Source organism: Haemorhous mexicanus, chromosome 35 (assembly GCF_027477595.1).
Source record: "Haemorhous mexicanus isolate bHaeMex1 chromosome 35, bHaeMex1.pri, whole genome shotgun sequence".
NCBI lineage: Eukaryota > Metazoa > Chordata > Aves > Passeriformes > Fringillidae > Haemorhous > Haemorhous mexicanus.
Window position 1 is genome coordinate 983,184 of NC_082375.1, and position 12,163 is coordinate 995,346.

Here is a 12,163-nt window from a genome sequence, read left to right on the forward strand (position 1 = left end):
CAAATCCCCCCCAAATTCCCCCCAAATCCTCCCCAAATCTTCCCCAAATCCCCCCCAAATCCTCCCCAAATCCCCCCAAATTCCGGCTCATTCCGACCCCTGTCTCCTCCCCTGGAGCTCCCCCGAGCTTTTTGTGCCCCCCAAACCCCCGAGTTGTCCCCAATGTCCCCCTCCCCCACCTCTGTCCCCCTCCCCAAATTGCCGCCCCCTCCCAAAGGAGCTGCCGCAGGCACGGGGACCTCGGGGGACACTTTTATTGCCGGGGAGGACATTGGGGACACGTTGGGGACACGTTGGGGACACGCTGGGGACATTGGGGACATTGGGGACTTGGTCCCGTGAGCGCAGTGACGGCGTCCCCAACCCTTGGGGACATCAGGACAATGGGGGGGGGGTCTCAGTCCTCGGAGCGGGGTGGGGACGACGCCCCCCCTCCTTTGGGGACATCGCTGGCACTGGGGACGTTGGTCAGGCTCAGTCCCGGGGGCTGGGGACACGCTGGGGACACATTGGGGACATCGGGGACACGGAGCTGTGGCCGTGCCTTGGCCGAGGCGGTGACGAGGCGCCCGTGTCCCTCGGGGACCTTGGGGACATCGAGCCGGGACGGTCTTGGCGTCGGTGACATCGCGCTGCGACGTGGGGGGGGTTGGGGACATCGGGGACATCGGGGACATCGGGGACATTAGGGGGCATTGGGGACATTGGGGACATCAGGGACGTTGGGGACATTGGGGGCAGTGGGGCAGTGGGGGCGTTGGGGGCATTGGGGACATTGGGGGCAGTGGGGACATCGGGGACATTGGGGGCAGTGGGGACATTGGGGGCAGTGGGGGCAGTGGGGGCGTTGGGGACATCAGGGACATTGGGGGCAGTGGGGGCAGTGGGGGTGTTGGGGACATCGGGGGCATTAGGGGACATTGGGGACATCGGGGGCATTGGGGATGTTGGGGGCATTGGGGGCGTTGGGGACTCTGAGTCACGATGTGTCTCAGCCCCTCAGGTTGGGGACGTTGGGGACATCAGGCCAGGATGTCCCTTGGAGGGTGTTGGGGACATTGGGGACACCGAGGCACATTGTGGCTCAGCCCCAGGGCTTGAGGGTGTTGGGGACATCACTGGGGACAGTGGGGACATCTTTGGGGACTTTGGGGACTTTGGGGACATCAAGCCACATCGTGCCTCGGTCCCCCACCTTGGGGACATTGAGGGTGACACCCGGGGGGGGGGAGGGGACACAATTTTGGGTGGGGGCCTCTGCCAAAAACGCAGAGCCCGAGGTGGGGGAGGTGCCAGGGGACAGGGACACTGCTGGGGGACAGGGGACACGAGGGACGGTCCCCAGGCGTCCGGGCTGGGGGCGGGGGGGGCCACCAGCCCCCCCCCAATTACCTTAGAGACTCGTTACGAGTTAAATTAGCACGAGCGGCCCCGGGGGGCGGCGGGCGGGGGCGGCCGGGGCCGGGGGGACGCTGGCCCGGGCCGGGGTGACAATGACAATATGCCATACTGGGGGCAAGTCGCGTCACAGACTTAGTTCAGAACGACGGGGCGCGCTGGCTTCCGGCTGCGGGGACACGGGGACACGTCAGCGACGGAGCACGGCGCCCAAAACCGCCCCAAAACCCCCCAAAACCGCCCCGAAAACATCAAAAACCGCCCAAAACCCCCCAAACCTGCCCCAAAACCCCAAAACCGCCCCAAAACCCGAAAACCTGCCCCAAGATCTTCAAAACCGCCCCAAAAACCCCAGTGTCCCCAGTGTCCCCCGTCTCAAATCCACCCTGGCCCCGTGTCCCTGTCCCCCCAATCCCCCCGGTCCCCCCGTCCCTGTCTCTATCCCCATCCCTGTCCCTGTCCCCGTGTAACCGTCCCCCCTGTCCCTCTCCCCGTCCCCTGTCCCCGTCCCCGTCCCCCTGTCCCTGTCCCCCTGTCCCTCTCCCCGTCCCCTGTCCCTCTCCCCCTGTCCCTGTCCCCATCCCTGTCCCCCTCCCCATCCCTGTCCCCATCCCTGTCCCCCTCCCTCTCCCCCCTCCCTCTCCCCCCTCCCCTGTCCCCTGTCCCCTTGTCCCCCTGTCCCTGTCCCCGAGTCCCGCTCACCTTTGCGGAAGGCGTCCTGCAGGCGGCTCTGGGGGAGTTGATACAACTCAGCAGCAGCAGCAGCAGCGAAGGGGTCGCGGGGCGACCGTGGCGGGGGGGGCGCGGCGGGCCGGGCGGGGGCCGGGGGGCGGCCCTGGGGACCCCCGCGGGCGGCGATGGCCGCCAGCCCCCGCAGCAGCCGCCGCAGCGCGGGCGCGGCCGGGGGCGCGGGGGGCGGCGGCGACGTCTCGGGGGTGGGCAGAGAGCCGGGGGCGCCCCCCGGGCCCGCGCCGCCCCCGCCGGGGCTCTCGGGGCTCGGCGGCAGCTTCTCGGGGGCGGCCTCGGGGGGCTCGGGGGGCCCGAAGGCGAACGGCGGCGCCTGCCGCGGCGTGTAGGGCGGCGTCCAGGTCTCGGCGCCCCCCGCGCCGGGGGTCTCGGGGACCCCCAGCCCCAGGCGCGCCAGCCCCAGCGCGGGGGGCGCCAGGGGGGCGCCCAGCCCCAGCCCCAGCGCGGGGTCGGCGCCCAGCTCCGGCCGGGCCAGCCCCGGGCCCAGCGCGGCCCCCACGGCGAAGCCGAGCGCCGAGCCCAGCCCGGCGTCCGAGCAGGGCCCGGAGCCCAGGCCCAGCCCGGCCCCGGCGGGCACCGCGTCCACGGCCAGGCCGATGTCCAGCTCGGGGCCCAGCGGCGCTCCGGACACCAGGCCCACGCCGGAGCCCAGCCCGGGGCTCTGCCCGAGGCCAGGGCTGTGTCCAAAGCCGGCGCTGTGTCCGAGGCCAGCGCTGTGTCCGAGCCCAAGGCTCTCTCCAAGGCCAGGGCTCTGTCCCAGCCCAGGGCTCTGTCCCAGCCCGGCGTTGTGTCCGAGCCCATGCTTCTCTCCAAGTCCAGCGCTGTGTCCAAGCCCAAGGTTCTCTCCAAGGCCGAGGCTCTGTCCGAGCCCGGTGTTGTGTCTGAGCCCAGGGTTCTCTCCAAGCCCAGCGTTCTGTCCGAGCCCAGTGTTGTGTCCAAGTCCAGCACTGTGTCCGAGGCCGTGGTTCTGTCCGAGGCCGTGGTTCTGTCCGAGCCCAGGGTTCTGTCCGAGCCCAGGGTTCTGTCCGAGCCCAGGGTTCTGTCCGAGCCCGGCGTTGGCGCCCACGGCCAGCCCAGGGCCGGACGGCAGAGCCGAGCCCGCGTTGGCTCCCAGGGCGGCTCCGAGGGCGAGTCCGGCCGTGGGCCCGGCCCCGACGGTCACTCCGATGTCCGGGGGCAGCGCGGCCGCGCCGATGCCCAGCCCCACGCTGGCCCTGATGGCGCCGCCGGCCAGGCCGGGCCCGATGCTCAGGGCCACGCCCGCGGTCACTTCGGCCGCGCCGCCCGGCCCGAGGTCAGCCCCGAGGTCAGCCCCGAGCGCGGGGCCCACGTCGGCTCCGGCCGCCACGCCCAGGCCGATGTCCACTCTGAGGCCACTTCCCACGCCGAGGCCCAGGCCGGTGTCCGAGCCCAGGGCGTGGCCGACGGTCGGGGCCACTGACCCCCCGAGGCCGGGGTCAACGGTGGCCGCAGCGGTGGCCCCAAGGCCGTGTCCAATGGTGGCCCCAAGTCCAGGGTCAAGGGTGGCCGTGGCGTTGGCTGCCAGGCCATGTCCAACGCCAGGTCCCAGGCCAGGGTCAGCGGTGGCCGCAATGGTGGCCCCAAGGCTGTGTCCAATGGTGGCTCCAAGTCCAGGGTCAGTGGTGGCCACAGTGCCGTGTCCGAGGTCGTGTCCGATGGCAGCCCCCAGGCCGGGCTCCACGCCGCTGCCCAGGGCAGCTCCAAGGCCGTGTCCGAGGGTGGCTCCAAGCCCAGGGTCAGCGGTGGCCGCAGCGCCGTGTCCGAGGCCGTGTCCGAGGGTGGCTCCAAGCCCAGGGTCAGCGGTGGCCGCAGCGCTGTGTCCGAGGCCATGTCCGTCGGCTCCGAGGCCGCTGACCGCCAGGCCCACGGCCCCCACGCCGTCGCCCAGGCCGGGCCCCACGGGCAGCTCCAGGCCGGGCCCGAGGTCGCCGCCGGGGAAGTCGAGGCCGGGCCCGAAGGGTTCCGGGGGTCCTGGGGGGGCTTCGGCCGCCAGCTGCTGCCGCAGGCACCAGGCCTCGGCCTCGCTGCGGGGGGACACGGCGGTCAGCGGGGCTGCGGCCACCGGGCGTCACCGGGGCTGGCCGAGCCCCCTGACCGCCCACAGCTGGGCACTGACTGCTGGGCACTGACGGCTGGGCACTGACCGCTGGGCACTGACCTGATGACGAAGTTGTGGGCCAGCAGGGCCGGCCCCTCCGGCCGCAGGCGGGCGTAGACCCACGTCCAGCCCAGGCCGTCCTTGCGCTGCAGCCGAGTGACCACCTCGCCTCGTGCCTCTGGCCCCGCGCCGGCTGTGGGGACAGGGGATGGTCACTGGGGATGGTCAGAGGGGCAGGGGATGGTCAGTGGGGATGGGATGGTCAGAGGGGCAGGGGATGGTCAGTGGGGCAGGGGATGGTCACTGGGGACAGGGGATGGTCAGTGGGGATGGTCAGTGGGGACAGGGGATGGTCAGTGGGGACAGGGGATGGTCAGTGGGGATGGTCAGTGGGGACAGGGGATGGTCAGTGGGGACAGGGGATGGTCAGTGGAACAGGGGATGGTCAGCGGGGCAGGGGATGGTCAGCGGGGATGGTCAGCAGGGCAGGGCACCCCCAGGGGACACCGAGTGCATCGAGGGGACAAAGTGACAGCGAGGGGACACCCAGGGTGATGAGGGACACCCCTGAGGAGCCCGGGCATGGCAGGGATGGTCAGGCAGGGGACAGGGACACCGGGGGGACACTGACCGAGGCGCAGGTGCTGGCGGGCCACGTGCCCGAGGTCCTCGGGGTGCAGCAGGCGGTACCAGGAGCGGCCCAGCAGCTCGGCCCGGCCGTAGCCCAGGTGCACCAGGACACTGCGGACAGCGGGCCGGGGTCACTCACTGACCGCACGGACGGGTCCGCAGCCCCAGCCGGCCCCGGTGAGCCCCTCCCCAGCCCCTCCCCGCCCAGGTGAGCCCCTCCCCAGCCCCTCCCCGCCCAGGTGAGCCCCTCCCCAGCCCCTCCCCGCCCAGGTGAGCCCCGCGGCCCGGCCCACCTGTCGGACACGTCGAGCAGGGCGAGGTCGCGGGCGTGGCGGCTCTGGAAGGCGGGCAGCAGGAGGCAGTCGGGGCAGGGCCAGGGCGGGGGGTCCAGGGGGGCGCAGAAGGCCACGAAGAGCGCGGGGGGGGCGGCGGGCCCGGGGGGCCCGGGGGGCTCCTGGAAGCGCCCCCGCAGCAGAACCAGCTTGCGGCCGGCGCTGGGGCGGCGCGAGGCGCGGGACGTGGTGAACCGGCAGCGGAAGAGGCGCTCTGCGGGGACAGGGGGCGGCCGTCTGTCTGTCTGTCGGTCTGTCCGCCCCTCTGTCCATCTGTCTGCCCCTCTGTCCGTCTGTCTGCCCCTCTGTCCGTCTGTCCACCCCTCTGTCCTGCTGCCCATCCTTCTGTCCCCCCCTTTGTCCTTCTGTCCATCCCTCTGTCCTGCTGTCCATCCTCTATCTTCCCATTCATCCCGTCCCATCCCATCCGTTCCCTTCCTCTTCTCCTTCCCTGCCCTCCCAGACCCCCCAGACCCCCGGGACCCCCACCCACCTGCCTGGGGGGGCCCGGGCAGGCTCAGCTGGTGCCGCACCAGGGGGTGATCAGCGGGGTCCAGCAGGTCGTAGATGCTGTCCCCTTGTGCCACCAGGTCCACCTGGGGGGGCAGGGAGGGAGGGAGGCCGGGGTGAGCCCCCGGCCCCCCCCGGGACCCCCGGGCCCCCCGCCCGGCCCCGCTGCTCACCATGGAGTGGCCCAGGTGCTGCGCCACGTTGTCGGTGACCCCGACCAGCTTCCCCTCGCGGGTCACGGCCAGCAGGAAGCCGGGCAGCGAGGCCACCAGGTCGGCGAGCTCCGGCCCCCCCAGCAGCTCCAGGGGCGCCCCCCGGCTCGGGCCTGGCGTGGAGACACGCGGGGACAGCGGTCAGAGCCCGCCCGGCCCCGAGGCGCCACCCACGGGGCCGCCGGTGGCACCCGGAGCCCTCCCCGTGTGCGGCCGGCTCCGGTCCCGGTCCCGGTCCCTGTCACCGGTCCCTGGTCCCGGTCCCTGTCACCAATCCCGATCCCCGGTCCCGATCCCTGTCGCCAATCCCGGTCCCCGATCCCTGTCACCAATCCCGATCCCCGGTCCCTGTCCCGATCCCTGATCCCGGTCCCCGTCTCGCTGCCCCGCCCGGTCCCCGCCGCTCTCCGCGGTGCTGAACGGGAACCTCCGGCCGCTCTCCGCGGTGCTGCACCGGCCCCGGTCCCTGCCCGCGGTGCTGAACGGCCCCGGCCCCGGTCCCTGTCCCTGTCCCCGTCCCCGTTCTGCTCGGTCCCCGCTCCCGTCCCTGCCTGATGCCAGCCCCGTGTCATTCCCGGTCCCTTCCCGGTGCCATCCCCGGTCCTGTGCCCGCGGCCGGTCCCACACCGGTCGTTGATCCCTTCCCGGTGCCGTTCCCGGCTCCATCCCCGGTCCTGTTCCCGTTCCCGCTGCCATCCCGATGCTGTTCCCGGCTCCATCCCTGATCCCGGTCCGTCTCCTGGTCCCATCCCCGTTCCCGGCTCCATCCCCGGTCCCGTCCCCGCTCCTGCTCCTCTCCCGGCTCCATCCCCGTTCCCGGCTCCATCCCCGCTCCATCCCCGTTCCCGGCTCCATCCCGGTCCCCGCTCTATCCCATCCCCATCCCCGGTTCCATCCCGGTTCCCGGCTCCATCCCCATCCCCGGCTCCATCCCCATCCCCGGTCCCATCCCCGTTCCCGGTCCCATCCCCGGTCCCGTCCCGGTCCCCGCTCCCTCTCCCGGTCCCGTCCCGGTCCGGTCCCCGCACCTGGCCGCAGGCAGGCGCCCTTGCGGGTGTAGATGCAGGCGAGGGCCATGACGTGCAGGTAGGAGAGGCGCGGCCGGTCGCCGTCGGGCAGCGGGAGGAGGTCGCGCAGGGCGCGGATCTGGGCGTTGATCTGGTCCCGCCGCGCCTTGGAGGCGCCTTTGGTGGAGCGGAGCATCCTCCGCCCGCGCCGCCGCCCGGGGCCGCCGCTTTATGCGGGCCCGGGCCCCGCGTCAGCGCCGCGTCACCGGCCCCGCGCCGCCCCCCGCGCGGGGGGGACACGGGGGGACGCGGCGGGAGCGTCACCGGTGACGCTGACGCACGAGGGGGGACGGGGGGGTGGCGAGCGCGGAGGGGATCGCACCGAAATTGGAGATGGAGAGGGGAGAGGGGGCGGGGCGGGGGGCGGGGGAGGGGAGGGACACGCCCCGGGGGGTGGGGAGGGGGGGGAGAGGGTTGGAGGGGTCGGTGGGGAGAGGGAGCAGAATATGGGGGCTGGGGGGAGATGGGGCAGGCAATGGGGAGATGGGGCAGGCAATGGAGGCTGTGGGGAGATGGAGCAGTCAATGGGGATAAGGGAGGAGCCAGTGATGAGTCAATGGGGAGAGGGAGCAGAATATGGGGGCTGGGGGGAGATGGGGCAGGCAATGGGGAGATGGGGCAGGCAATGGGGAGAGAGAAGAGCCAGTGATGAGTCAGTGGGGAGATGGAACACGCAATGGGGGCTGTGGGGAGATGGGGCAGGCAATGGGGAGAGGGAAGAGCCAGTGATGAGTCAGTGGGGAGATGGAACACACAATGGGGGCTGTGGGGAGATGGGGCAGGCAATGGGGAGAGGGAAAAGGCAATGGGGAGATGGGGCAGGCAATGGGGGCTGTGGGGAGATGGAGCAGTCAATGGGGAGAGGGAGGAGTCAATGGGGAGAGGGAAGAACCAGTGATGAGTCAATGGGGAGAGGGGACACGCAATGGGGAGAGGGAACACGCAATGGGGGCTGTGGGGAGATGGAAAAAGCAATGGGGCCCAGTGGGGAGATGGGGCAGGCAATGGGGAGAGGGAAGAGCCAGTGATGAGTCAGTGGGGAGAGGGAACATGCAATGGGGGCTCCCCACGCAGTGGGGAGATGGGGCAGGCAATGGGGCCCAATGGGAGAGGGAGCAGGCAATGGGGAGAGGGAAGAGCCAGTGATGGGTCAATGGGGAGAGGGAGGAGCCAATGAGGGATCAGTGGGGAGATGGAGCGGCAATGGGGAGATGGAATAGGCAATGAGGGCTGTGGGGAGAGGGAGCGGCAATGGGGCTCAGTGGGGAGAGGGAGGGTGCAGGGACGGGAGGGATGGAACAGGCAGTGGGGAGAGGGAGCAGCTGAAGGGGTCAGTGGGGAGAGGGAGGGGTCAGTGGGGGGCTGGGGGGACCATTGGGGGTCAGTGGGGGCAGGGAGAGGGTCCAGTGATGGTCAGGGTGGTCCCTGGGGGCCAGCGTGGCTGGAGGGGGCTCGGAGTGACCCCAGCGGGGAGTGGGAGTGACCACGGGGGGGTGGGAGTGACCATGGGGGGCTCGGAGTGACCACGGGGGGCTCGGAGTGACCACGGGGGGCTCGGAGTGACCCCAGCGGGGAGTGGGAGTGACCACGGGGGGCTCGGAGTGACTGCGGTGGGGTGGGAGTGACCATGGGGGGCTCAGAGTGACCACGGGGGGGCTCGGAGTGACCATGGGGGGCTCGGAGTGACCGCGGGGGGCTCGGAGTGACCACGGGGGGCTCAGAGTGACCACGGGGGGCTCAGAGTGACCGCGGGGGGCTCAGAGTGACCTCGGGGGGCTCGGAGTGACCTCGGGGGGCTCGGAGTGACCGCGGGGGGCTCGGAGTGACCGCGGGGGGCTCGGAGTGACCGCGGGGGGCTCAGAGTGACCACGGGGGGCCCGGAGTGACCACGGGGGGCTCAGAGTGACCGCGGGGGGCTCAGAGTGACCGCGGGGGGCTCGGAGTGACCACGGGGGGCTCGGAGTGACCCCAGGAGGCGTCATCGCGGCCGGAGGGACCCCAGGACGAGCCGGGGGGGAGGAGCCGAGCCCCCCCTCCCCCCGCGGGCCTTTGGGAACCCCCTCTCCCCCTCCCCCTCTCCCCTCCCCCCGCGCGGGCGCCCCCGGCTCTGGCTCCGCCCCCCGCCCCTCCCCCCCCGCTCCGCCGCTGCCAAATTTGGGCGCCGAAGCCGCGGAGCCAAAAATAGCGCGGGGAGCCCAAAATAGCGCGGGGGGCGGGGCCGCGCCGGGCGGGGCCGGGACCCCCCCGGGGCCCTCTCGGGGGGGATTTGGGGAGGGGGACACCCCCCCCGCCCCCCCACAAAGATTCTCGGGTGCCCCCAACCCCCCCCCGAGGCCTCGGGACCCCCCAAATTCCCGGGACCCCCCCCCAATTCCGGGTCCCCTCCCCCCCCAAACTCCCGGGACCCCCCCCCCCAATTCCGGTTCCTCTCCGCCCTCAATTCCCGGGACCCCCCCCCCAATTCCGGGTCCCCTCCCCCCCCAAACTCCCGGGACCCCCTCCCCCCCATTCCGGGTCCCCTCCCCCCCCCCCCCCCCCCCAATTCCTGGGGTTCCCCCCCGCCCCCCCCCGGCGGGGTTTCCATGGCAACGGCGGCGTTTGGGGGGGGGAGGATGAGGAGGGAGGGGGGATGAAGGAGAGGGGAGAGGGAGGATGAGGATGGGGAGGGAGGGGGATGAGGATGAGGAAGAGGAGGGAGGATAAAGGGCGATGAAGGAGGAGGATGAGGAGGGAGTTGGGATGAGGAGGATGAAGGAGCTGAGAGAGGATGAGGATGAAGATGAGGATGAAACTAGAAAGGTGCTGAGGATGAGGAAGAGGGGGAGGAAGATGAGGGAGGATAAAGGGGCATGAAGGAGGATGGGAGGAAGATGAGGCAGGAACTGGGATGAAGATGAGGAAGGAACCATAAAGGAGGGGGGTGAGGAGGAGGAAGATGAAGAGGAGGATGAGGATGAAGGCCTAAAGGACTCCCACTCACCCCCTCCCCAAAATGAGGGACCCCCCCCAAATCAACCCCAAATCCCCCAAAAAGAGACCCCAACCCCAAAAAGGGCCCCAGACATGTTGGGACCCCCCCCAAATTACAAACCCCACGTGGGCCTGTGGGAAGAGTTTTTTATTTGGGGGGGCCCCCCAGGCTCCGGGGTGCTTTTGGGGAGGGGTCACTTCTGCCTGGCCCCCCCCTCGTCCTCCTCCTGCCCGCCCGGGGGGGCTGCGGCCGCCTGGAGCTCCCGGCGGCGCCGCTGGACATCGGCCACGGCCTGGGGGGTCAGCCTGGGGGGCAAGGGTCAGGGGTCAGCTGGGGGGTCAGCCTGGGGGGGCAAGGGTCAGGGGTCATTTGGGGTCATCTGGGGGGGTTTGGGGCAGAGTTTTGGGGCTCAGGAGCTGCTTTTTGGGGAGCAGTTTTGGGGCAGTTCTGGGCCCCACCAGGAGCAGCTTCTTGGGGGATATCGGGGGTTGGTTTTGAGTCAGATTTTGGGGGTCTCAGGGTCAGTTTCTGGGGGGCTGCCTCAGGGGTCTCAGGGTCAGTTTCCAGGGGTCTCAGGGTCAGTTTCTGGGGGGCTGTTTTAGGGGTCTCAGGGTCAGTTTCCAGGGGTCTCAGGGTCAGTTTCTGGGGGTCTCAGGGTCAGTTTCTGGGGCTGTTTTAGGGGTCTCAGGGTCAGTTTCCGGGGGTCCCAGGGTCAGTTTCTGGGGGCTGTTTTAGGGGTCTCAGGGTCAGTTTCTGGGGGGCTGTTTCAGGGGTCTCAGGGTCAGTTTCTGGGGGGCTGTTTCAGGGGTCTCAGGGTCAGTTTCTGGGGGTCTCAGGGTCAGTTTCTGGGGGCTGTTTCAGGGGTCTCAGGGTCAGTTTCTGGGGGGTCTCAGGGTCAGTTTCTGGGGGCTGTTTCAGGGGTCTCAGGGTCAGTTTCTGGGGGGTCTCAGGGTCAGTTTCTGGGGGCTGTTTCAGGGGTCTCAGGGTCATTCCCGGCTCGGTGTGGGGCTCTCTCCCACCTGGGCACCACGAGCAGGCCGAGGCTGCGGGCAGAGCCCACCAGGGAGCCCACCAGGGCGGGCAGCGGCGTCCCCCGGGTGGCCACCGCGGGGTCCCTCTGCTTGGCCACGGCCACCTCGAACAGCTGCGCCAGGGACACCACCCCGGCCGGCTCGTGGCCTGGGGGCTGCGGTCAGTGAGCCCCGGGACCCCCAAACCCCCTCGGAGCCCCCCACCGCCCTCAGAGCCCCCTGCTCCTGCAGGGACCCTCAAATCCCCCCCCGGAACCCCAAAATTCCTTCAAATCCCCCTCCAAAATCCCCCCAGAACCCCCCAAATTCCCTTAAATTCCCCGCCAGGACCCCCAAAATTCCCACAGGGACCTCAAATCCCCATCAGAATCCCCCCAGGACCCCCAAAATTCCCACAGGGACCTCAAATCCCCCCGGAGTCCCCTCAGGACCCTTCAAGCGCCCCCCAGCATCTCAGAACCCCCTAAGGATGCCAAGATCTCTCCTCAGGATCCCAAATTCCCCCCCAGGACCCCTCCAGCCTCCCCAGATTCTCCCCCAGGACCCCCAGAACCCCTCCCCGACCAGGTCTGGACGATCCTTTCTCCAATCCGGCCACGGCCTTGAGGAAGTAGGAGGTGGGGGGGGTCCCGATGGTCAGCGAGTAGGTCCGGTCAGGCTGGGGGGGCACGGGGGGGGTCACGGGGGGGTCCCGGTGCCTGGGGGGACCCCGGTGCCTCCCCCCCACTCACATGCACGAGCAGCCGGACCCTCAGCGGGACCCCGGGTTTGATGTCCCGGGTGCGCTCGTTGAAGTCTTTGCAGAAGGCGGCGATGGAGACCCCGCGCTGAGGAAGCACCGGGAAGGGGAGGAGTCGGCCGGGCCCGGGGGGCACCGGGACACCCCGAAACGCCCCCGGTACCCCCCAGACCTCCCCGCACCTGCCCCAGCACCGGCCCCAGGGGCGGCCCCGGCGCGGCCCCGCCGGCCGGGATGAGGATCCGGACGGGCCTCGGGGCCGCCCCCTGGCCCGACCGGGCCCCGGCCGCGGCCCGGACCGAGCGCGCCGCCCGCGACATGGCGGCGGATCCGTGAGGCACCGGCGGTCACGCGGCACGGGGGCACGGCGGAGCCAATCAGAGGCGCGGGAGGGAGGGGCGGGGCCG

At 70.9% G+C, this 12,163-nt stretch overlaps 1 protein-coding gene across 2 annotated transcripts; it reads right to left on the reverse strand.

Moving 5' to 3' along the window:
• Positions 1-10,117: 10,117 nt before the first annotated feature.
• Positions 10,118-12,098, reverse strand: MRPL11 (mitochondrial ribosomal protein L11). 2 transcript variants are annotated; one of them, XM_059872381.1, is made up of 5 exons: positions 11,939-12,098; positions 11,749-11,844; positions 11,582-11,675; positions 11,006-11,165; positions 10,118-10,329 (listed from the first exon to the last, which is right to left on the reverse strand). In XM_059872381.1, the coding sequence occupies exons 1-5, from the start codon at positions 12,074-12,076 to the stop codon at positions 10,287-10,289; spliced, it is 531 nt and encodes a 176-aa protein (XP_059728364.1). In that variant the 5' UTR covers positions 12,077-12,098; the 3' UTR covers positions 10,118-10,286. The 2 variants fall into 2 exon arrangements, with proteins under 2 accessions (XP_059728364.1, XP_059728363.1); XM_059872380.1 differs by having other exon boundaries at positions 10,118-10,291; positions 11,939-12,097.
• Positions 12,099-12,163: the final 65 nt, after the last annotated feature.

Excerpts from the sequence above, each read along its gene's own strand:
- MRPL11 (XM_059872380.1), bottom strand. The coding sequence starts at position 12,076 with ATGTCGCGGGCGGCGCGCTCGGTCCGGGCCGCGGCCGGGGCCCGGTCG. Across the intron at positions 11,676-11,748 it reads GGGTCCGGCTGCTCGTGCAT|CCTGACCGGACCTACTCGCT; the intron begins GTGAGTGGGGGG and ends GTGCCCCCCCAG. Across the intron at positions 10,292-11,005 it reads GGCCTGCTCGTGGTGCCCAG|GCTGACCCCCCAGGCCGTGG; the intron begins GTGGGAGAGAGC and ends CTTGCCCCCCAG.